We start from the raw sequence: 26,596 nt of genomic DNA on the forward strand, positions 1-26,596 counted from the left end.
CCAGTGGCTCTTGAATATGGTCACCATCATTAGACAGCCAAGCCTATATTATGCAATCAGATAACTACAGTTTCACGCACCTACCAAAAGCAGAAGACATTACAGTAGGTATGTGTGGAGAATAGAAGTGTTGAGCTAGGCCATGGTGGAGAGGAGACACCCTGACCATTCTGTTTTTTATATTCATATGGCGAGGCCGGCATTTATTACCCATCCCTAATTGCCCTTGAGAAGGTGGTGGTGAGCCGCCTTCTTGAACCGCTGCAGTCCGTGTGGTGAAGGTTCTCCCACAGTGCTGTTAGGAAGGGAGTTCCAGGATTTTGACCCGGCGACGATGAAGGAACGGCGATATCTTTCCAAGTCAGGATGGTGTGTGACTTGAAGGGGAATGTGCAGGTGATGGTGTTCCCATGTACCTGCTGCTCTTGTCCTTCTAGGTGGTAGAGGTTGTGGGTTTGGGAGGTGCTGTCGAAGAAGCCTTGGCGAGTTGCTGCAGTGCATCTTGTAGATGGTACACACTGCAGCCACTGTGTGCCGGCGGTGAAGGGAGTGAATGTTTAGGGTGGTGGATGGGGTGCCAATCAAGCGGGCTGCTTTGTCCTGGATGGTGAAGAGCCTCTTGAGTGTTGTTGGAGCTGCACTCATCCAGGCAAGTGGAAAGTATTCCATCACACTCCTGACTTGTGACTTGTAGATGCTGGAAAGGCTTTGGGGAGTCAGGAGGTGAGTCACTCGCCACAGAATACCCAGCCTCTGACCTGCTCTTGTAGCCACAGTATTTATGTGGCCGGTCCAGTTAAGTTTCTGGTCAATGGTGACCCCCAGGATTTTGATGGTGGGGGATTCGGTGATGGTAATGCCGTTGAATGTCAAGGGGAAGTGGTTAGACTCTCTCATGTTGGAGATGGTCATTGCCTGGCACTTGTCTGGTGCGAATGTTACTTGCCACTTATCAGCCCAAGCCTGGATGTTGTCCAGGTCTTGCTGCATGCGGGCACGGACTGCTTCATTATCTATGGGGTTGCGAATGGAACTGAACACTGCGCAATCATCAGCGAACATCCCCATTTCTGACCGTATGATGGAGGGAAGGGTATTGATGAAGCAACTGAAGATGGTTGGGCCTAGGACACTGCCCTGAGGAACTCCTGCAGCAATGTCTTGGGGCTGAGATAGTCTAGCTGGACATGGGTCTACTACAACCACTAAACTATCAAATAGTTATATATTAAGGAATTTATACTTTTGACGTCAGCCCCAGAACTTGTTGAATACAATCCATTGAATAAGCTACAGTGTAACTATGACATTGACATTTTTGTACAGACATAATGAATTTGAACACTGTCCTTTGCCTTCTGGAATCTAGATTCAAATTCTAAGCTGTTAAGAGTCCTGTGTATTCAAACAATCTCAACTCAGTTCCCTGTGGAACACAAGGCCAAAGCACAGAACTGCAAATCATTCAGTACTGAATGGGTAACGTCACTCAGAGCTTGGAGGGATAGGTAACATGGGGAATGGAAAATATCATATGATAGGGAGCATACTGAGAAAGACATCAAAGCATATCGTTCAGATAATGTGGAAGGAGCGTTACGTTACATCTGATCTGTCAATGGGTGGAGTGGGGAGATCTCAGTCTGTACAATGTAGAAGGAGCATCACGTTACACCTAATCTGACGTAGCTTATCCAACGGATGGTATTCAGCAAGTGTGACCATTTTCCTTGCTCCACTTCATATGTGTCTGTTCCTCTGTTGAGGAATGTTCCAGAACAATCATTCAGTCTACGCTGGAGGTTCAAGACACTCAAGGCATGTCCACAAATGCTAGTTCTGGACAATCCAAACACTCCCTGATGCCTGCACTAAGTGCCCTCATCCAACTGTGTCAACTTTCACTTGTCACAAATCCCATACAACCTATTAGTTACACAAATGTACTAGTATGGTTTTTAGATAGACAAGGTGGGCACTTGTTAGAAGAACTAAGTATAAGTGCAACATTAACAGATTTTATCATCCCTGACTGCAGCGCCTGCCAATATAAACATTCCAGAAATGGCACACAGTCCCACACACATCCCCCCCCCACAGCAAGCACACTCTCGTTGCAACCACAGGCTCTTCCTTGGTCACACTTACTTACCAATCATTGCTGAGGCCATCCGCTGCCGAGGGTCGTACGGGCACTTCCCTTTGCCACACTCGGTCTGTTCATGGTGTAGCACTAGCTGCTCATCCTGCAGGGAGGGAGGTAGGGGGGTTGGGGGGGGGGGGGAGGAGAAAGAACGAATAGAGAGTCAACTACAGTAGCATAAACCAGCATCAAAGTAACCCCCTCCCCAAAGAAAACATCTTTCAATATCCCGTTGAGAGGATTGCAGCTGCCAGGTTCATACAGAGGGCAATGACTATGGCTATTTGTGGAAACAGGGTACGGAAACTCGTATCACGTGAGGGTAGAGGTTGGTGTTCTCCCTGCACGCATGTTTAACGCACTTCAACAGATTCCTCTCTCCGCTATTTCACCACAGACTCAGGTAGATGTGTGCGTTAACATAGCACAGAGTGGTACAAGCACATTTAGCATTAGTCTGAGTCCACCACTGATCGGGATTTGTACCCTGCGATTACAAACCCATTTATATTAGCATATTACAGGCCTGTCATTGAGACCCACTCATTATGGGATAAAAATGTGACCTATTTCGACTTATCTCACTCTTAAAAATAAGCAAGTTCCATGTGTTCAAACTGGTTTTGATTTGTCCTACACTTTATGATCACAAATCTCACTCTTAGCATTTCCCTGATCTTGAGGCTCCACTAAGTGTGAGACTAAACTGTCGGAGGTTGCACTGATCAGAGATTTCGGGGCATTTACCTGCTGTTGCACATTGCTGTTGGATCCCAAAAAGCACAAGTGTTTGACCGTGAAATCCAGGGAAACTGAAGCTCAGCAGAGCCAGTTTGGGAGCATCCAATATGGTGGCAGATACAAAATGTTTTCCTAATTTATTTTTCACATCAAGGAGTTAAACACCAAAACTGGAGTGGTATCCATGTGATGACTGCCCTGTTGGATACCTTCCTCTCTCCCTGCCCTGAGTAGATTCTATGAAACTTCTGTCTTACAAGATTACAAGCCCCTAATGATTGTCTACAACTTCAAACATAATACTGACATGCTTCTCACCATACCATTGCAAGTGCATTGCACTCCAGCACGCATGAGCAATGGGACTATTGCTAATAAAAAATAAGACTTGCATTTATATAGCGCCTTTCATGACCTCAGGACGTCCCAAAGCGCTTTACAGCCAATTAAGAACTTTTCAAAGTGCAGTCACTGTTGTAATGTAAAAAACTCAGCAGTCAATTTGCTCACAGCAAGGTCCCACAAACAGCAACATGATAAATGACCAGATAATCTGTTTTAGTGGCACTGGTTGAGGGATAAATATTGGCCAGGACACCAGGGGAACATCCCTTCTACAAATAGTGTCATGGGATCTTTTACGTCCACCTGAGAGGGCAGGTTTAAATGTCTCATGTGAAAGATGGCACCTCCGACAGTGCAGCACTCCCTCAGTACTACACTGGAGCATCAGCCTAGATTTTCTGCTTAAATGCGGGGAATGTGGAGGTTGCAGGGGAAAGAAATTCCAGGGGGGGATGGCAGAGGAAGAGATCACAGGGGCCGGGGTGGGAGGATATGGTGGGGGGCAGGGGGCTTCTGGAGATGGCGGAGAGGGAGGCCGATCGCGCGGGGATTCTGGATATCGCGGGGAGGGAGACTGATCGCGACAGGTTTGCTTGGGGGGGCCGGGGAGAAGCACTCCTGCTCCTCCTGGCCCACACACAGTGCTGGAAAAGCACCTACCTGCTGGATCCGGCAACTCTCCACCTCCCTTCAGCTACCAGTTTTCCCGAACCCTGAGAAACCCGACCAGCAGCCGTTAAATCTAAACAACTGCTAAAATCTGAGGCACGCAGCCTCATTAACTATGTTAAAGGTGCTTTGTAAATGCAAGTTGTTGTTATTGTTGCAGCATTTGGATGGCCCTGAAAGACAGTTGGAACAGCCACACGTCAAGGTAACGGACGGTTCCCTTACTAGATATTTCACATTTTTTGCAGTTTTATGTGCCAGATGGGTTAAGAGTCAATGTGACACAAAATGGAATTGAACTGCACACACATTATTGACCTTAGGGCCTTGCTCGGGGGATTATGTAAGTTTGTGAGCTGTGTGTAATATCAGTGCAGAAGGGCAGCTGACTGTGGAGTGTAAATGTCGCTATCTCCCAGGATTGCTCATCCATTGCCAAAATGGCAGTCGGTTCGAACTTTGACCCAACAGCAACAACTAGCTGCTGGTGTGACATTATACAGTACACTCACAGCAGCTGCCTTCGCTGGCTGACAAGATTTAATGTTTTCTTCTGTACATGCAAAATGCTTTTTTCAAAGGAATATCTGCTGGATAATATCTTACAATGGCCTTGCCCTCAAATTCACGGACGGTGGGGAGGGGGAGGGGGGAATATCCCTTTCTGCTCTCTTATTGAACGTTTCTTCACACAATTTTCTCCGGTCGTCTCCTGAAAGCGACGGCTCACACTTGCAATTCCACAGCGGCAAACTTGTGCTTCATCCAAATGACTAATCTTCACAAGCGGGCCTAGGCAATGAGTGTCAGCTGGATATTTTGGGTGAGCATCAAACTCAACCATATCCATACACAAACATTACCAGAACAGTCCAAGGAATAGCAACTGGGTGCAGAACGATATGCTGACAGGATTAGATGAAGTAGGATGGGAGGAGACTCGTGTGGAGCATAAACACCGGCATGGACCTGTTGGGCCGAATGGCCTGTTTCTCTGCTGTTAATTCTAAGCAACTCTATGTAATTCCTAGCTATTTTCCCCCTCCTCAACCTGGGATAGCTGAAGCTAATTGTAGCACCCATGTTGCTTACCCAGCTGAAATCAGCATAGACTGGGACCTTCTGACCCGTATGTCTCAGTCCCACATGGTGCACTTTCCAAACAAGCCATCATATTTCTAAATTTTTTTTTAATCAACAAGTGGCGGGTTTTGTTCCCAATCAAAGCCAGCCGACTCGGCAGAATTTGAGGCTGGATGAAGAAACTGATTTTTTATTTTAAACTTGACCTCAATTCCAGCTGTGAAAAAAAGATTGAATAGTTTGTTATCGCTGCAAAGTTATAGGGAGCAAGAAAAGCCTCCAATGATTTCAACATTCCCAGAACCCATTGCACGGAGGAGCAGCAATGTCATCAGTCACACTCACTCTCACACACACACAATACACAACCACAATACACACAATACACAACCACACACACAATACACAACCACAATACACACAATATACAACCACACACACAATACACAACCACACACACAATACACAACCACAATACACACAATACACAACCACAATACACAATACACAACCACACACACAATACACAACCACACACACAATACACAACCACACACACACACAATACACAACCACAATACACAACCACAATACACAACCACACACACAATACACAACCACACACACAATACACAACCACACACACAATACACAACCACACACACAATACACAACCACACACACAATACACAACCACATGCACACAATACACAACCACATACACACAATGCACAACCACAATACACACAATACACAACCACACACACAATGCACAAGCACACACACACAATGCACAACCACAATACACACAATACACAACCACACACACAATACACAACCACAATACACACAATACACAACCACACACAATACACAACCACAATACACACAATGCACAACCACAATACACACAATACACAACACACACAATGCACAACCACAATAAACACAATACACAACCACAATACACACAATACACAACCACAATACACAACCACACACAATACACAACCACAATACACACAATACACAACCACAATACACACAATACACAACCACAATACACACAATACACAACCACACACAATACACAACCACACACAATACACAACCACAATACACACAATACACACAATACACAACCACATGCACACAATACACAACCACATACACACAATGCACAACCACAATACACACAATGCACAACCACAATACACACAATACACAACACACACAATGCACAAGCACACACACACAATGCACAACCACAATACACACAATACACAACCACACACACAATACACAACCACAATACACACAATACACAACCACACACAATACACAACCACAATACACACAATACACAACCACAATACACACAATGCACAACCACAATACACACAATGCACAACCACAATACACACAATACACAACCACAATACACACAATGCACAACCACAATACACACAATACACAACCACAATACACACAATACACAACCACAATACACAACCACACACAATACACAACCACAATACACAACCACAATACACACAATACACAACCACAATACACACAATACACAACCACACACACAATACACAACCACATACACACAATACACAACCACATACACACAATACACAACCACAATACACACAATACACAACCACACACAATACACAACCACACACAAACAATACACAACCACATACACACAATACACAACCACACACACAATACACAACCACATACACACACAATACACAACCACACTCACAATACACAACCACACACACAATACACAACCACATACACACAATACACAACCACACACACAATACACAACCACATACACACAATACACAACCACATACACACAATACACAACCACATACACACAATGCACAACCACATACACACAATACACAACCACACACACAATGCACAACCACACACACACAATGCACAACACACACAATACACAACCACACACACAATACACAACCACACACACAATACACAACCACACACACAATACACAACCACAATACACACAATACACAACCACACACAATACACAACCACAATACACACAATGCACAACCACAATACACACAATACACAACCACACACAATACACAACCACAATACACAACCACAATACACACAATACACAACCACACACAATACACAACCACACACAATACACAACCACAATACACACAATACACAACCACACACAATACACAACCACACACAATACACAACCACACACAATACACAACCACAATACACACAATACACAACCACAATACACACAATACACAACCACATACACAGAATACACAACCACACACACAATACACAACCACATACACACAATACACAACCACACACACAATACACAACCACATACACACAATACACAACCACACACAAACAATACACAACCACACACACAATACACAACCACACACACAATACACAACCACATACACACAATACACAACCACACACACACAATACACAACCACACACACAATACACAACCACATACACACAATACACAACCACACACACAATACACAACCACATACACACAATACACAACCACACACACACACAATACACAACCACACACACAATACACAACCACACACACACAATACACAACCACATACACACAATACACAACCACACACACACAATACACAACCACACACACAATACACAACCACACACACAATACACAACCACACACAGAATACACAACCACACACACACACAATACACAACCACACACACAATACACAACCACACACACACAATACACAACCACACACACACAATACACAACCACACACACACAATACACAACCACATACACAATACACAACCACACACACAATACACAACCACACACACACACAATACACAACCACATACACACAATACACAACCACACACAAACAATACACAACCACACACACAATACACAACCACACACACACAACACACACAATACATAATCACACACACACACAATACACAACCACACACACACTAGACAACCACACACACACACAATACACAACCACACACACAATACATAATCACACACACACAATACATAATCACACACACACACACAATACACAAGCACACACACACTAGACAACCACACACACACAATACACAACCACACACACACAATACATAACAAAACACACACAATACACAACCACACACACAATACACAACCACACACACACAATACATAATGAGACACACACAATACACAACCACACACTCACACAATACACACACACACACACACACAAGATACACATCCACACACAATACATAACAAGACACACACAATACACAACCACACACAATACACATCCATACACACAACACATAACCACACACACAACACATAACCACACACACAATACAACCACACACACAATGCACAACCACAAAATACATAATGAGACACACACCCAATACACAACCACACACACACACACACACACACAATACACAACCACACACACACAATACACAACCACACACACACACAATACACACACAATACACAACCACACACACACTCACAATACACAACACACACGTGATGAAAAAATGCATCATGCCAAGCTGGATTTTCCCAGGAGTTAACAGTTCAAGGTTCAGAATACTTGGCAGAAGGTGTTTGTAAGTCAGATACCATCGCAGGTAAATTGGAGCCACTTAATGTGGCTTCCGATTTCCCATTGGAAAGCTGCGCAGCAGGCGGACTGCACACCCGCATCACAGGCTGTCAGCTGGAGGAGCTCTATTTAAAGGGGCAGTCTGCTCCTGGCGCAAAAACCCAAACAGCGCAATGGAGCAGCCGAGGTGAAAGGCTGCTCCTAGATTTAGTGATGCCTCACTCCAGGTGCTACTGGATGGGGTGAGGAGGAGGAGGGATGTGGCCAACGGGAGGAAGTGGCCTGCCTCTGCCACCAAGAAGGCCTGGCTCGAGGTGGCAGAGGAGGTCACCAGCAGCAGCAGCGTCTCCCGCACCTGGGTCAGTGCAGGAAGTGTTTCAATGACCTAACTAGGTCAGCCAAAGTGAGTACACTTACTGATTCTCCTACACTCCGTCTTCCACATCACCGCCCCCACCCTCCAACTCATTCTGCACTGCCAAGACTACTCTATCACATCACTCCTCACACCCACTCAAAGCTCATCCTCAACTTACCTGCACTTCCTCACCTCCCCATTACTCACCCCACCACTGCCACTCAACCCAATCCTCATACAATGTCATGGCTCTGTCTCATACTCACCTTCTGATGCATCTCTTTCACGGTCAGCCGCACCCAAACCAATGCATTCAGCGGTTGGCCCCGTCACCATCACTATTTACGCGTCTGTGCTTTCTCCCCTTATAGGGGAAGAGAGCCCAGAATGCACAGGAGAGAGGGCGAGGACCGGAGGAGGGCCGCAACAGACAGTCGTCCTCACAGATGCGGAGCAGGAGGCGCTAGAGCTGAGCCGCATCCTCGAGTGACTGTCGGTCGGGGACACCGAGACTGGCACCCGACAAATGTCTGGTGACAGAACTTTAACATCCAGCACACACAATAGCAAATGATTTTAACAAGCCTTGCCGTCTTCAGCACTTCAACATCTGTCATCATACTTAATTTTGCCTTCTGTTCTCTTACAGGGCCTTCAGTGACCGCTGTGACGGCGGAGGGCGATTCCTCAGAGGACCTGCCGGCCTCTGAGGGTGCACCGTCACATCTGAGCGAGCCATCCGCCAACACAGATACTCACACCTCGGTGGGTCCCCGTCCGCAGTTAGTTGGGGTCACACATGGTGAGTTACCACACACGTAACCACGAGCAGACACTGGTGCAGGGGCAGCTGTGGAAAGTCCGCGTCGGTGGGAGCACTCCTCTCCAGACTCTGCTCAGCTGGACACAGATGCTGAACACTGGGGACCATCCTTTAAAAGGAGAATGATCGAGGGGCAGCAGCACATTTGCGAGGTGCTGGAACAGGTGCCACGCGCACTCTCCACAATCGAGCAGAAGATGGAGGAGTCCAACTCCTGCATGAGTGGAATGGTGGCACAGGTACGGGAGGGAATCTCTGAGATAGTGTCACGGGGACGTGAGGGCATCTCTGAGATAGTGTCGCGGGTAAGTGCAGGAATGTCTGCGATGGAGAGAAGGCTAGCTTCCATGGAGCTTCAAGCACGGCTCACAAATGAGTCCATTCAGGCCCTGACAACAGCCGTTCGGGCTCAGGTGAACAACATTCTGCCGCCTTAAACATGCAGGCAGATACATTAGCACTGGCCTTACAAGGCTTCACACATGTCCTCCAAACTGTCATCCAGCAGAGTGGTAGGAGTGGTGTGGGCCTGGTCCAGGGGAGGGATGGTGGCAAAAGGGGACATGGAAGTGGGGACGTCACTCAAAGCGCCCCCACGTCTCACCCGTTGCCCCCCTCTCAAACTGTACCCGCAATGCTGCCTCCACTCCAGGTGGCTGAGTCTGCCCCTGCACTGGTGCAAGTGGAGCAGTCTTTGGAGGGGCTCTCACGGGCACCGAAACCCAGAGGGTATAGGCCCAAAGCATCTAATCGGTCAGGGCATGAACTGAACAAGAGCAACCTGTCACTACATCTGCTGCAGCCACAGGGGATGCACCACGTAGATGTAGTCGGAAGTGAAAGGCGAAGGTTTTGTAAGCACAAGGGTGTTTGACGGTTGGTCATGTTTTTTTATTTATATTTGCTTTTTGTTAAACGCAGATTAAATATTATTATTGTCACCACTACGGCCACGTCTTGGCCATTCTTCACTGGCTTTTCTAATGGGCCCTTCTTTCATGAGCTTCACCATGAACGTTGACACTTGATGCCACACATTGGGTCATTTACCGTGGGTATATGTGTAGTTGCAGGACTGTTTTGTGCAGGGAGGGCTGGGGGGCGGGGGGGGGGGGGCTGGGGGCTGCTGGTGTGGACGCTGCTCTGTCCAGGTGGTGAGGACTGGACTCTTCACACTGTCTGATGTTAGGAGAACCGTTCACATATCAGTGACTCCCTGGCCTCACGAGCAGCCAGGTGAGCTTCTGTTTTGCCCATGGGTTGCTCCTCCTCCTCCTCCTCCTCCGCCTCAATATGGATGGTAGATGAGGATGGGGCCTCCTCAAGCGGCATCCCTCTCTGTTGTGCCATATTGTGCAGGGCACAGCACACGACTATTATGCGTCCCACTCTGTCTGGTGCGTATTGAAAAGCTCCCCCAGAACGATCAAGGCACCTGAAGCACATCTTGAGCAGCCCTATAGCATGCTCAATTATAGACCTAGTAACGATGTGGCTGTCGTTATATCGATGCTGTTGCTCGGTGTTGGGTTTCCTCAGAGGTGTCATGAGCCACGTGTGCAGTGGGTATCCCTTGTCCCCAAGGAGCCAGCCGTTCTGGGTGTTCAGTGCGTGGAAGAAGGGTGGGATGTTGGACTCTCGGAGGATGAAGGAATCGTGGCAGCTGCCAGGGTATCTGGCGCACACGTGAAGGAATCTCTTGCGGTGGTCACAAACGAGCTGAGTGTTGATGGAGTGATAGCCCTTCCTGTTAATGAACAGTCCTGGCTCGTGTGGAGGTGCTCGTATTGCTACTTGGGTGCAATCGATTACACCCTGCACCCGTGGGAAGCCAGCCACAGCGTGGAATCCCACTGCCCTCTCCGTCTGGCTGAGGTTCTCCATGGGGAAGTTGACATAGTGCGAGGCCCTGCAAAACAAGCCGTCGGTGACCTGCCTCATGCACTTGTGTGCAGACGACTGAGAGACCCCGGCGATGTCCCTGTTGGCTCCCTGGAATGATCCGGAGGCGAAGAAGTTGAGGGCAGTGGTGACTTTGACAGTGACAGGTAAGGAGATGCTGCTCAGCCCAGCCGGGAGCAGCTCAGCATGAAGGAGGCTGCAGATGTCTGCGAATACCTGGTGACTAACTCTGAGCCTCTGTATGCACTGCTCCTCAGAGAGGTCCAGGAAGCTGAGCCTCGGTCTGTAGACCCTGTGGCGAGGGTAGTGCCTCCTGCAACATCACTCTCTCTGCTGTAACCCTCTGTGCTCTTGTGCAGGTGCCTGTGGCACAGCACAGTGTTGTGGAGTTCCACGTGGCGGAGGTGGACACCGTGCCTGGCGAGGCTGGTGATGTTGCTCGTCCTCGGATGCAGTGGTGGAGCCCCCCCGCCCCCCAACACACCCGCTCCACCATCCGAAAATCGGCCCCAGTGAATTCAGGTTCCTGGAGGTATATTTTTCTCTGTTCAATGTCTAAAGTAGAGGCGAGTATAAAGTGGTGTACCTCTTGTTGTAATTCATATAAACGGGAAAACATTTGAGAGCCGATTAATGGGTATATTTCCTTGCTAGATTGTGAGAGTCACAATGGCATTTTGTAAATGTAAACAGATGAACCCAATTCTGCCTCTTTACAACGTGTCTGAATTGCACAAGTCTAGACAGCAGTTCAGGCTTTCAGAAAAATGCGGCACCAGAAGTTAGCGGCCAGCTCCAGGACAGATTGTCGGAGTCCGAGCTGCCATTAATCAGCCTTTAGTACAGTGCAGAATGCAGCAGTCGGGGAGGTAAACAGGTGCACTGTCAGGTTGGGTTTGCTGACTGCTCGATATGTAGTTGCTCAGTGAGCCTTTGTGCGATGGTCGGCTGTGAGTTTTCCCAGACTATGGTCAGGGGGATTGGTGACACCCACTCCCTTGTGAGGAAAAGTGTCCTCATCAAATTTACTTTCCAAATAAAAGTTGGCATGACAAGTCTTCAATTAGTATTACGGGTCGTGTATTACATCATGACTAATTCTGGGAACATAAAGCAATGATGAGGCATTTTAAAACATATGTTTTTACAGAACAGTAAGTTTTGTGGATTTATCCTGTGTTTCTAAATCAATAACAAAGGCCACAAACACTAGGCAAGTGTCCTGGCATGATACATACTACATAATGCTTTCTGGTGGACACCATACTTAATGTAGCCTGTGTGACTACACAAAATTGGGAGGAAATAGCAACCCTGGACGTGTCAATTGGCGAAGGCCCATGCTGGGAAGTATTGGTGTAGCCTTTGTACTGGTGTCCATCACTGAAATTAGTGAATGGTGAAAGAACTACAGAAATAGTTTTCATGAGCATAGAAATATCTCCTGAGCTGTCACTCAGCAGAGGGAGTGTCCACATGGCCCACACTATGGATACTTTGGTATATTAGCCTCAGCTGGCAACGGCCTGCTGGTTTCTGACCAGAGTCACTAAAGATATAAAACAAATCCAATTAAGATGAGTAGCCTTTATATAAACCATCTGAACCTCTCAATTCGATTCCAGCCTGTAACTCAATCCCAGTGTCCTTTATTCTATATATATAAACCATCTGAACCCCACGATTAGATTCCGGCCTGTAACTCACTCAGGGTTATCCATTATCCTATGTATAAAACACCAACCCCTTGATTAGATTCCAGCCTGTGACTCACTCTCAGGTATCCATTATCATTCTACATAAATCACCGAAATCCCTCAATTGAATTCCAGTATATACTTCCCTCCTGGAAATCGATTATTCTATATTTATAAAGAGCAGAAAGTATAAACACCGTTGATATCCCTTGTGACAGTTTAAACCCAGTAGTACAGAATCTTCTTATTGGGTTTGATACTTGGGTTTGACATGTGTATCTGCTCCAGTGAGTAGATTTTCACACAAGTCCAACCAAATTGAATGACAGTTCAGGTGAGGAGAGGGTTAAAGGAGGACTCAGCCCTGTTAACCCATGAACCTAGCCCTGTGTCCTATTAATCCCTGGATAAATCTGGTCGCTAATACCCTATTATTTTTTTTACATCTGTTGGAGGGGTTGGGAGGGATGACATCACTGCATCCACTTTGTGTTCTACAACTTTTCCATAAAGAACCCCAGAATCTTTTTCTTTTACAATCCCAAGATGTTTTGAAACGTTTTACAGTGTAGACAGTGCAGAGTGCAGACCGGCTGGAATTAGATCATCCTCACTGGAATGTGCTGTATAATGGAAAAGCAATGACATCTCCAAACTCACTAATACGCACCAATAACAGCAAGCGCGTAAAACTCGCCGTTATTTATCCAGTAAACTCTGGGCCAACGAGCTTTTTAAAAATGGAAGTCCTAATTTTTCCACCTACTTCTGTGTCCCATGATGTGAACGTTTAGTTATTGAGGTTTCCAACGTGTGTTCATCAGCAGCAAAGTAAATAACAGAACCCGAGCTCTGCATCACACCCCCTCCCCTCCACTCCTCGTCTAGTTGTAGACCTGGATAAAGGTGGAAACCTCAGTGGGAACCCTGGTTGAAAACAGATGCAATGATGAGGTGTAAAGGAAATTCAGTCTGCAGTATAAAATGTTTCTAAAAGAGTGTGCGCTTGTATTAAATTGTTTTCAGAATTTAATGATATAATGAGTTGGATTATAAAATAAGGTGTTTTGCATTAAAAACCAGATTGAAGTAATATTAAAATTATATAAATGGCATGCCCAATTGAACGTACCAGATGCTGCAGATAATACGCAGAATAAATTCCTTCTTAATCTGTTGTCTCAAACATACATATGGAATCAACATCTTATTAATGGATTCTCTGCACAGCTCCAGGACAACCCTTTTTCAGTCTGTTTCCCCAAGAGAGAAATAGAATGTGTTACCAAATATCCTCGCTACAGCTTTAGTTGCACATGTGTTATAGTCGAGAATATAACTAGAACACTCGAGTTGTTGAATTACCTCAGCTCATTTGCTTGTCCACATGTCACTTTGAAATACTTGTGGTCTTAATTTATATTGAAAAGGAGAGGTCAAACATCTTACATTAAATATAACAAATATACAAATACATCACAGGTGTTAATATTTATCAAGCTCAAAATGACTAGCAGGCAGCTAAAGCCACTCAGCAGCATTAGTCAGACAGCATCCCATTAACAATTCCTCCGCCCTTGAACAGGCCTGTTCCGGAATACTTGACTATTCCTGTCATCTGCCACATAATGGTTTCTTCAGATTGAAGTGCAAAATGACAACCGATTCTAGAGCTAGAGGTTTTGGCCTTACTGTTGTAATCTATCCAAATAAATAAGGACAGAGGGGCTGTGTTACTCATTAGGGGCTCCAATCATTTACTTTGGCTTAAAAGGGTTACTTTTTGAATATAGCTCTGAATATGAGTGAATCTCCATATGTTTGAATGTGTTTGCAATCTGTGTTGCTCTTGCTGATCACAAATGTCATTCCTAAAGCTTCCCCAATATTGGCAGCTCTGCAGACATGTAGTAATAAAGCAGAAAGGAGTGTTGAATATTAGCCTTTGAAAATTTTAATTTCCTCTAATTTACAAAATATTTTTCAACCTTTCCCTCAGTTTTGTTTGGATGGTCTAACACTGGCCTCACTTTGTTAAACTGATCAGTATATCAGGAATCCTGACTTGAAGTCACAATGAAATGTTCGAATAGGGTCGAATATAATAAAGAAAATGATTTACCCACACTTTACCATAAAAAGGCAAATTGTACCAAAGTGATTTCATACAATCAAATCCCACACACCATCGGCAAAGGCTGGAGGGTGTTGCTGGCAGGATAGTTCATTGGCTGGAATATGTGGTGTACAGACACGGTAGGGGACAAAATCGAGTGTATTCACTACAGGGTAGTTCATTGGCTAAAGTATGTTGGGTACAAGGTAGTTCATTGGCTAATGTGTGTTGGTGCAAGGTAGTTCATTGGCTAAAGTGTGTTGGGTACAAGGTAGTTCATTGGCTAATGTGTGTTGGTGCAAGGTAGTTCATTGGCTAAAGTGTGTTGGTACAAGGTAGTTCATTGGCTAAAGTGTGTTCAGTACGAGGTAGTTCATTGGCTAGAGTGTGTTGGGTACAGGGTGGGACACAGGCTGGAGTGTATCAGGTACAGAGTTGTATGCATGCTGCAGCGTGTTGGGTATAACGTAGTTTATTCACTTCAGGAAAATAAGTCTGATACAGTACACATATAGAGTTATTTGTGGGTCCCTTGGCAACAACCTACTGTATCCCATCCCACAATGTAACATCCTCCTTGAAATTAGACAGTGCGAGACTGCAGAGTCTTCCGCCTTTCTTCCTTCTTTAAGGAGAAGAGAAAACTGGCCGAAAAATGAAAGAAACCAAAATCTCAATTGGAAGCAGGCTTGCTCACACTGAGAGTAGATTATTGGAAGGCACTGATTTATTGCGGCACTTTAAAAGGAATTTTAAATTCCCTCAGCTAACCGTACAGTGACTCGAGCACTGTATTCATGACATGGGACAGGTGACATCAAACATCATCTGCTGATTGATCAGGCAAGGCAGACAAGCCTGATTTAGATTGTCCCACTGTAACTTTCGCATTTGAAAGTATTTAACAAACTGCAACAGTGCAAACAGAATGACAGCAAGCAAACAACAATAATTTGCATCTATATACCGCCTTTAAAGTTGTAAAACATCCGAAGACGCTTTACAGGACCGTTATCAGACAAAATTTGACACCGGGCCACATAAAGAGAAATTAGAACAAATGACCAAGGTAAAAGTGGGTAGGTTTTAAGGAGCGTCTTAGAGGAGGAAAGAGAGGCGGAGAGGTGTAGGAAGAGAATTCGAGAGGTTGGGGCCTAGACGGCTGAAGGCACAGCCGCCAATGGTGAGACAATGGGAGTGGGGGATGGACAAGAGGCCAGAATTAGAGGAATGCAAAGTTCTTGAAGAATTGTAGGGATGGAGGAGGTTACAGAGATAAGGAGGGGCGAGGCCATGGAGGGATTTGAACATAAGGATGAGAATTTTAAATTCATCGAGTTACATCGAAACTACAGCACAGAAACAGGCCATTCGGCCCAACTGGTCTACGCCGGCATTTATGCTCCACACGAGCCTTTTCCCTCCATACTTCATCTAACCCTATCAGCATACCCTTCTATTCCTTTCTCCTTCATGTGTTTATCTAGTTTCTCCCTAAATGCGTCTATGCTATTTGCCTCAACTACTCCTTGTGGCAGCGTGTTCCACGTTCTCACCACTCTTTGGGTAAAGAAGTTTCTCCTGAATTCTCTTTTGGATTTATTAGCGACTATTTTATATTTATGACCTCTAGTTTTGGACTCCCCCACAAGTGGAAACATTTTCTCTCCATCTACCCTATCAAGCCCATTCATTATCTTAAAGACCTCTATCAGGTCACCCCTCAGCCTTCTTTTTTCCAGAGAAAAGAGCCCAGCCAGTCCAGCCTTTCCTGATAAATTCAAGGCATTGCTGAACTGGGAGCCAATGTAGGTTCTGTGAAATGCCTTCAGACGTTTTACTACATTAAAGGCGCTATATAAATGAAAGTTGTTGTTGTATTGAGTCAGTGAACCTTTCAAAAGGGAAGGTCATGCTTGACCAACCTTATTGAATTCTTTGAAGAAGTAACAGAAAGGGTAGACAAAAGTAATGCAGTAGATGTAATATATTTGGACTTTCAAAAGGCCTTCGATAAGGAACTGCATTGTAGACTCAGGACTAAGGTCAGAGCATGTGGACAAGTAGCAGAATGGATAGCAAGCTGGCTACAAAACAGAAAACAGAGAGTAGGGGTTAAAGGTAGTTACTCAGACTGGCAAAAGATGGGAAGTGGTGTTCCACAAGGATCGGTGCTGGGACCACTGTTGTTCACAATTTACATAAACGATTTGGACTCAGGAATCAGAAGTACAATTTCAAAATTTGCAGACGACACCAAATTGTGACTATAGTTAATACCGAGGAGGACTGAAACAAATAGAGGAGGACATTAATAAACTTGCAGAATGGGTGTATAATTGGCAATTGAATTTCAATATAGATAAGTGTGAGGTTTTACATTTTGGTAGGAAGAATAAGGGGACCACAGACTGCTTGGATAATAAGAGTCTAAATGGGGTAGAGGAGCAGAGGGATCTGGGGGTACAGATACACAAATCACTAAAAGTAGCGATGCAGGTTAATGAGGTCATTAAAAAAAAGCAGACCAAGCACTGGGGTTCATTTCTGGAGGGATAGAATTGAAAAGCAGAGAAGTTATATTAAACTTGTATAGAACCTTGGTTAGACCACACTTGCAGTACTATGAACAGTTCTGGTCTCCACATTATAAAAAGGATATAGAGGCATTGGAGAAGGTACAAAAAGGATTTACTAGAATGATACCAGAACTGAGAGGTTATACCTTTCAGGAAAGATTGAGCAGGTTGGGGCTCTTTTCTGTAGGAAAGAGAAGACTGAGGGGTGACCTGATAGAGGTCTTTAAGATTATGAAAGGGTTTGATAGGGTAGACGTAGAGAAAATGTTTCTACTTGCAGGGGAAACCAGAACTAGGGGCCATAAATATAAGATAGTCACTAATAAATCAAATAGGGAATTCAGGAGAAACTTCTTTACCCAGAGAGTGGTTGGAATGTGGAACTTGCTACCACAAGGAGTAGTTGAGGTGACTAACATAGATGCATTTAAGGGGAAGCTAGATAAACACATGAGGAAGAAAGGAATAGAAGGATATGCCGATAGGGTTAGATGAAGTAGGGAGGGAGGAGGCTCATGTGGAGCATAAACACCGGCATGGACCTGTTGGGCCAAATGGCCTGTTTCTATGCTGTACATTCTATGTAATTCTATGTAATTCATTGCTTTCCCCCCTCATGCTCCTTTGACCCTGGTCTGGGTTGGGACAGTGAGGTCATTCACTGTGTCTCTCTACCCCCCCTCCCCTCGGCTCCACTCTATGTTAGGACAGTTGGGGTCATTCATTGTTTCTCCCCTCTCCTCTCCTGCTCTACTGTGCTTTGGGACAGTGGGGTCACTATTTCTCTACCCTGCCAGCTCCACTATATGTTGGGCCAGTTGCGGTTTGGGATAGTAGGGGTTATTCACCATCTCTCCCTTCCCATTTCAGCCTTGGCTCAGTGGCAACACTCTCGTCTCTGAGTTATAAGGTTGTGGGTTCAAGTCTCACTCTAGAATTTTGATCACAAAATCCAGGCTGATACTTCAGTGCAATACTGAGGGTGTGCTCCACTGTGCTTGGTGCCGTCTTTTGGATGCGACATTAAACCAAATGTCCTCTCAGGTGGACGTAAAAGATTCCATGGCACTATTTCAAAGAAGAGGAGAGGAGTTGTCTCCAGTGTCCTGACCAATATTTGTCCCTCAACCAACATTACTAAGCAGATTATCTGATCATTATCATACTGCTGTTTGTGGGATCTTGCTGTGCGCAAATTGGCTGCCACCTTTGCTACATTACAACAGCGACTACGCTTCAAAAGTACTTCATTGGCTATAAAGCGCTTTGGGCGTTCTGAGGTTGTGAAAGGCACTATATAAATGCAAGTTCTTTGTTTTTCTCTTTTCCCTCTCCCCCGCTGTGTGTTTGGAGAGTCGGGGTCATTCATTGTCCGTTTCTCCTCCCCACCCCACCCCCACCCCAGGTTAGCTGTGGGGTGGGACAGTAGGATTGTAGACCGTTTCCTCCCCCCGCTTCTGTTTGGTTAACGTGGTAGCTGCACTGAAATCAAGGATCCAGACCTACCTGGGAGCTCTGTACCTTAACACCGACTTTGATTTTCTCACCAATGCTCGCCCTCCAGTCTGAACCTACAATGAGCTGCTTTGAATGCAACTAGACCGCTATGGTTCAGCAAAGTGACCAGCAGCTGAAATACTTCCCTAACACTAACACCGCTTTTCCACTCACGATATTCCTAACATGTTGACAGTTTAAGCCTTTGTTTCTGGCCCTAATGAACTCCAGAGCCTTCCAGCAGTTGACAAGCTGTCAGCTCCGATGGACTCTACAGGTGGTTTCAAGTTTCAGGCTAACCGAACATGACAGGGTCAGCGCGAGCCAATTCACAAGACGTATAACCCGGCCCTGTATCACTCGTGGGGAGGAACGACACAGCTTACAAGAGCGATACAGCCAGTTCTTGTTAAATTGAACAACCTACTTGTCATTAATTTACTAAGAACATTCCTATTTGTGTTAGCATGCGTTTAGATGTAAAGAGCCAGACATGAGCTAAGACATGACATACAGTGGAGCAGATTGATCTTTATCGGGTCCCAATTTCCTCATGAGTCCAGCCATTAAAGTTCAAAGGCACGTTCTGTATCCGACTTATAGGAATATAGGAACAGGAGTAGGCCATTCTGCCCCTCAAGCCTGTTCCGCCATTCATTTAGATTATGGCTGATCTGTACCTCAACTACATTTATCCGCCTTGGTTCCATAACCTTTAATTCTCTTACCCAACAAAAATCTATCAATCTTAGTTTTGACATTTTCAATTGACCGCCAACCTCATCAGCTTTTTGGGGAAGAGAGTTCCAAATTTCCACTACCATTTATGTGAAGCAGTGCTTCCTGACTTTTATTGTCATTGCATCTGACTGGATTGTGCTATGATACTTAAACCATGCCATATTAGGGTGATCACTTTTCATCCTGTCCAGAACCAGATGGTTCAGGCTAGTTAGTAAACCGACTGTGCCCATGCTCAATATAGGCGCGGTCGTGTCTGTGCCAAATGAAAGCCTGTGCGTACACAAACCTCGTTTGGTATCTTTGTGCGCGCCAGGTGATTGTAATGCACACGGGCAATCAGCGTCCTCCCCCTCTCCCCCACCAGTTCTGTATATACGCACCTGAAATCTGCCGCCCATCCTGCCCTGCATATACACACCCGGACTGTATTATGATACACTCACGATATTCCTAACATGTTGACAGTTTAAGCCTTTGTTTCTGGCCCTAATGAACTCCAGAGCCTTCCAGCAGTTGACAAGCTGTCAGCTCCGATGGACTCTACAGGTGGTTTCAAGTTTCAGGCTAACCGAACATGACAGGGTCAACGCGCCAATTCACAAGACGTATAACCCGGCCCTGTATCACTCGTGGGGAGGAACGACACAGCTTACAAGAGCGATACAGCCAGTTCTTGTTAAATTGAACAACCTACTTGTCATTAATTTACTAAGAACATTCCTATTTGTCTTAGCATGCGTTTAGATGTAAAGAGCCAGACATGAGCTAAGACATGACATACAGTGGAGCAGATTGATCTTTATCGGGTCCCAATTTCCTCATGAGTCCAGCCATTAAAGTTCAAAGGCACGTTCTGTATCCGACTTATAGGAATATAGGAACAGGAGTAGGCCATTCTGCCCCTCAAGCCTGTTCCGCCATTCATTTAGATTATGGCTGATCTGTACCTCAACTACATTTATCCGCCTTGGTTCCATAACCTTTAATTCTCTTACCCAACAAAAATCTATCAATCTCAGTTTTGACATTTTCAATTGACCGCCAACCTCATCAGCTTTTTGGGGAAGAGAGTTCCAAATTTCCACTACCATTTATGTGAAGCAGTGCTTCCTGACTTTTATTGTCATTGCATCTGACTGGATTGTGCTATGATACTTAAACCATGCCATATTAGGGTGATCACTTTTCATCCTGTCCAGAACCAGATGGTTCAGGCTAGTTAGTAAACCGACTGTGCCCATGCTCAATATAGGCGCGGTCGTGTCTGTGCCAAATGAAAGCCTGTGCGTACACAAACCTCGTTTGGTATCTTTGTGCGCGCCAGGTGATTGTAATGCACACGGGCAATCAGCGTCCTCCCCCTCTCCCTCACCAGTTCTGTATATACGCACCTGAAATCTGCCGCCCATCCTGCCCTGCATATACACACCCGGACTGTATTATGATACACTCACGATATTCCTAACATGTTGACAGTTTAAGCCTTTGTTTCTGGCCCTAATGAACTCCAGAGCCTTCCAGCAGTTGACAAGCTGTCAGCTCCGATGGACTCTACAGGTGGTTTCAAGTTTCAGGCTAACCGAACATGACAGGGTCAACGCGCCAATTCACAAGACGTATAACCCGGCCCTGTATCACTCGTGGGGAGGAACGACACAGCTTACAAGAGCGATACAGCCAGTATCTCCAAGTTACCATTCGGTCACCCCAAAACCAGAACGTCGGGTTCAAAGTTCAATGGGTTGTCATCCACCAGGTGTTGGACTATACACTGTCTGATTAAAGAGCAGCATCACCCTTTTAGGGATTAGCCTCTGGGATCTTATGACAGTGTTACTATATTCTGACACAATGTTACTGTATTGCGTGACACAAAGCTGTAGTTAATTAATATCAGGAACTAAAATTTTGCTGCATGCCACAATTTGCAGCAGGAGAATGCGTGGGATGAAGGGAGACCAGTATCAGCTTTCTTGCGAATGGACAATTATGTTTGTGAGACCCCATGCCAAAACTCACATTGTTTAGGAGAGCTCAGCCTCCTGCACTCCCTATGCCCATATAAAACAGGTGAATTAATAACGCAGTGGCCTGGCCTGCAGTCAGTAGATTCTTAAAGCAACCTTTCCATTCTGAAAGTACACTGAAAAGATGTGTTTGTTTTGGTGGAAGCAGAGATGTCTACTTGCATTCCGCTCCCAGCTGTAAGTTATTTTGATATTGAAGCTGTCATTTTTGCATATTTCCCTTAATCCCGTTACCAAACTTTTCTGTGTTATTGATTGTACCGTTTAGTTCTGAGCACACATTTACCAGGCACCATAGGAGCTTATTACAATTAGTGGAAGCGCCTACCTTGGAATTTTTACCGAGACCAATACTTCACCATCTTCTCCCACCCCCCAGCTGCTGGCATGGGTGCATCTGTGCCATAGGTGGGTGGTAACCCCAAAATTGCCAAAATCACACCTTCAGGGCTAAGACAGAAATAAACATTTCTGTTTACACTGAGACCGTATCATGAGATCGAAGATCAGCCATGATCTGATTGAATGGCGGAGCAGGCTCGAGGGGCCATGTGACCGACTCCTGCTCATATTTCTTATGCTCTTATGAATGAACACTTCTGTATATTGGTTCAGTGAAACCTATCCTAATTAGTTCTGCTTTTTCACAGGACTTTTTTTTTTGAGAGCCAGCCATGAAATTCAGCACTCAGAGGGTTAAAACCCGTTTCCCCCTTGCTTGCTGATGCCAGAGCTCCAAGTTCATGTTCCTTGTAAAATTCCTATCTCACATGATGGGATCAACGGTGTCAGGGTCTCCTCACCCCGCTTCTGCCTCCTCTCCGACTAGGGGCACGAACCTTTCCCAGGCACCAATCAAACGCCATGTGCAGCACTAATTGGACAGAAGGGGCTTATCACTGAAGAGAGAGAGAGAGAGAGAGCCCGGAGCTGTGCTCCGCAGACCTCCCAGATTCCCACTGGACAGAAGGAACTCCTGTTACTAGCTCCCACGATAAACAGCATAAATCTCTGGGAAGCCCATCATCAGGAAGATCTGAGAACAGCGCGCAGATTAGGAGCTGAATGTCGATGATGTAATGGTTTTCTAAAGGATGCTGGAGGATGTATATTGTTGTAGGATGAGCTTCAGCAGATGGAGCTTGTCTCATTCCCCCCCACCCCCCTTTCCCCTCTCCCGGGTGGACAACAGTACGGCTAAATGAGAAATAGTTATTTTAAATTCAGAAATTGTACTGCACCACAACAGTAACGTAAATGTCCATGTTTGGGGGTCCTAGGGTCTTGGCTGCTGCCAACTAGTGCCCAAGCTTTCAGACCTTAGGTACGTGGTGAGGTGGGGGGGGGAGAGGAGGGGAGGGGAAAGAGTGTCACTCCATATCAGATAAACTGAAACTCAATCTGTGTGGATCTCTCAATAGTTTGGTGATGGGTTTCTATGAGTGTCAGATGCCCATTGACCGCTAAATGTTGAGGAGATGCCTCCTCAGGTCCATTGGCATGGTGACCCTACTCTATTCCAATCTTATAGCTTCATATCCAGAGAAACCGTGGCTCGGTTGGTAGCACTCTCGCCTCTGAGTCAGAGTGGGATCAAGTCCCACTCCAGAGACTTGAGCACAAAATCTAAACTGACATTCCAGTGCAGGGCTGAGGGAGTGCTGCACTGTCGGAGGTGCCGTCTTTCAGACGAGACGTTAAACGAAGGCTGCGTCTGCCCTCTCAGGTAGATGTAAAAGATCCCATGGCACTATTTTGAAGAAGACCAGGGGAGTTCTCCACGGTGTCCTGACCAATATTTCTCCCTCAACCAACATCACAAAAACAGATGATCTGGTCATTATCACATTGCTGTTTGTGGGACCTTGCCGTGCGCAAATTGAGAGGCATCTCGCACACTTACCCTGTTGAATATGGACGTGTCGATGTATGCACAGCGTGGATGGAAAGCTCCAGTCCCACAAACGTACAGGTGAGTTTGGTTGTAGAAGTGGAGGACCCTCAGGAAGTTGGCACAGTCCAGCTGCAAAGAAATCAGTATGCTTTAGTTACTTTCTAGTATCTTCTATCCTACAAAATACCTCAGACTATGGGTGAACTGAATACTTACTCTGACTTTAACCCACATTAGTTACAGCCCCGTGTGTCTGATGAGGAATTGGGTCACAGTCAGCCTCATTTTACCCCTAGTCCCTTTCAATTTATAAATGTGAACTTAGGAACAAGAGTAGGCTATTCGGCCCCTTGAGCCTGTTCCGCCATTCAATTAGATCATGGCTGATCTGTACCTCAACCCCATTGACCTAGCCTCAACGCCTCTTTGGGGGAAGAGAGTTCCAGATTTCCACTCGCCTTTGGGTGAGAAAATGATTCCTGATTTCAATCCTGAATGGCCCAGCTCTAATTTTAAGATTGTGGCCCCTTTTTCTGGAATCCCCCGCAAGAGGAAATAGCTTCTAAATCATTATTAAATTGTAGAAATTAAGAGTGAGAATAATGGACAAACACTGTTTAGTATAAGTGTGTACCCATTAATGGTTTAGTATAAGTGTTTACCCATTAATGGTTTAGTATAAGTGTTTACCCATTAATATGGACAATAAACTGATTAACACCTCTTTTAAAATAGTGGATTGTCCTTCGAGCCCATTAAGTATCCGCCTGCTATTATTGCCAATGGTAATTTCCACCCTTAAATTACTCCCAAACATTCTTGTGCACCCACATACTGTGTGAGACACTACTCGATTTGTCCATGTACATGTGACCATGACAGACTCTACAGCACGGTGTCAACCACAAGCTGTTGTACTGAAGAACAAATTTTACCAATTAATGTCCCCCCGACCAGTGCAAAGCTTGAAATCAACAGGCAATTGGGCGGTCTGCAAGATGACCTCTAGCCACCATACCTGATATTCCGACCCAATATTGCTAGGGTACAAACGGAGAGAGACCAAGAGATGAAATGGCTGTATGTTAACCTACTCTACTACAGTGTATCTTTCTTGATAAAAAGGTTTATTGGGTATTTATGTTTCAGGTTTTTCTCTTTGCTCATAGAGTTCATTCCCTTAGGTTTCCACAAATCTGTAAAACTACTCGGTTTGAGCATCTCAGTCCCATATGATGTTGCTGGGGACTCCTAAAGATGACACACTAAATATGGAGGTAAAGTCAGGAAAATAATTGGATATTAGTTTTTCTTTAAATGGCTTGTTTTAAAGCTGTTAAGTTCGGCTGGCCTAGTATTACAGTTAAGTAGCATTGAATGGCAACACTGCTTCACTACATTGGATCATTGCTTCAGAGCAAATAACCCCATCAACTTGAAGCTTCATTATGGGATGTTTCCCAGGGCAGTCCATGAATAAACTGCTTGGTGATAGTAGAAACCAGAGGTGAACTAGTTCAGTGGACTGCAGCAACAATATACTCAGCGAAATTAGTACTCTTGAGCACTCTGCTGTGGGATAGGTACTGAGGCCAAGAGTTACTCCAGAAGAATCATCACTGGACAACTCTTGTGCACCTCCCAGTGACTGGCTGAAGAGTGGCACTGGTCAAGGCCTGGGAGCCAGTCATCTGCTCACCCTGTCAAACATCATTGGTGTAGAGAAAAAAGACTTCACAAAGGAGGGAGAAAACCAGTTATAAAAAAAGAAGGGAACTGGATGATACAGTAGATTAGCACACCTCTGCGACCTGCCCAGCCTGATAGGATGAAAGGATAGTCTATTGCCTATAGGGGTGATACGTGAAGTGAGGGTGGGAGAATCACAACCTAGTTCCCAGAAGCATAGCCCACGGCACTAAACTGCCCCAATTTCGGCATTCCCATTCAGCAAGGCCACAGGATGGTTAGCGTAGGAAATGTAAACTGGTGCATTGGGGGGGGGGTGGGGGGGGGGGGGTGGAGCAGCTTTTCTGAAGCTGCGGCAGAGTTGAAGAAGCCTACTCTGCGTCTAACTGTGTCGTACCACACCTAACCTGGCCATACTTGATGCTGGCACTCGGTGCCTGAAACGGGATGATGTTCCATTCCCCAGCACTAGCATCTCTCAACTTCATGAACACAAAAAATTCTCCTTTAAGAAATAAGTAGAGAGCTAACAATTACTGCTGCTGCCTACTGATAAAAATGTAATATTGA

At 45.4% G+C, this 26,596-nt stretch overlaps 1 protein-coding gene across 1 annotated transcript in view; it reads right to left on the reverse strand.

Moving 5' to 3' along the window:
• sema3h (sema domain, immunoglobulin domain (Ig), short basic domain, secreted, (semaphorin) 3H) overlaps window positions 1-26,596 on the reverse strand; it is a 161,642-nt gene that overhangs the window by 70,551 nt on the left and 64,495 nt on the right. The window contains exons 4-5 of the mRNA XM_067998952.1: window positions 24,347-24,466; window positions 2,153-2,246 (exon numbers count right to left, since the gene is read on the reverse strand). Coding sequence (XP_067855053.1) covers window positions 2,153-2,246; window positions 24,347-24,466 — 214 coding nt within the window. The remainder of the gene's footprint in view (window positions 1-2,152; window positions 2,247-24,346; window positions 24,467-26,596) is intronic.

Source organism: Heptranchias perlo, chromosome 17 (assembly GCF_035084215.1).
Source record: "Heptranchias perlo isolate sHepPer1 chromosome 17, sHepPer1.hap1, whole genome shotgun sequence".
Taxonomy (NCBI): Eukaryota; Metazoa; Chordata; class Chondrichthyes; order Hexanchiformes; family Hexanchidae; genus Heptranchias; species Heptranchias perlo.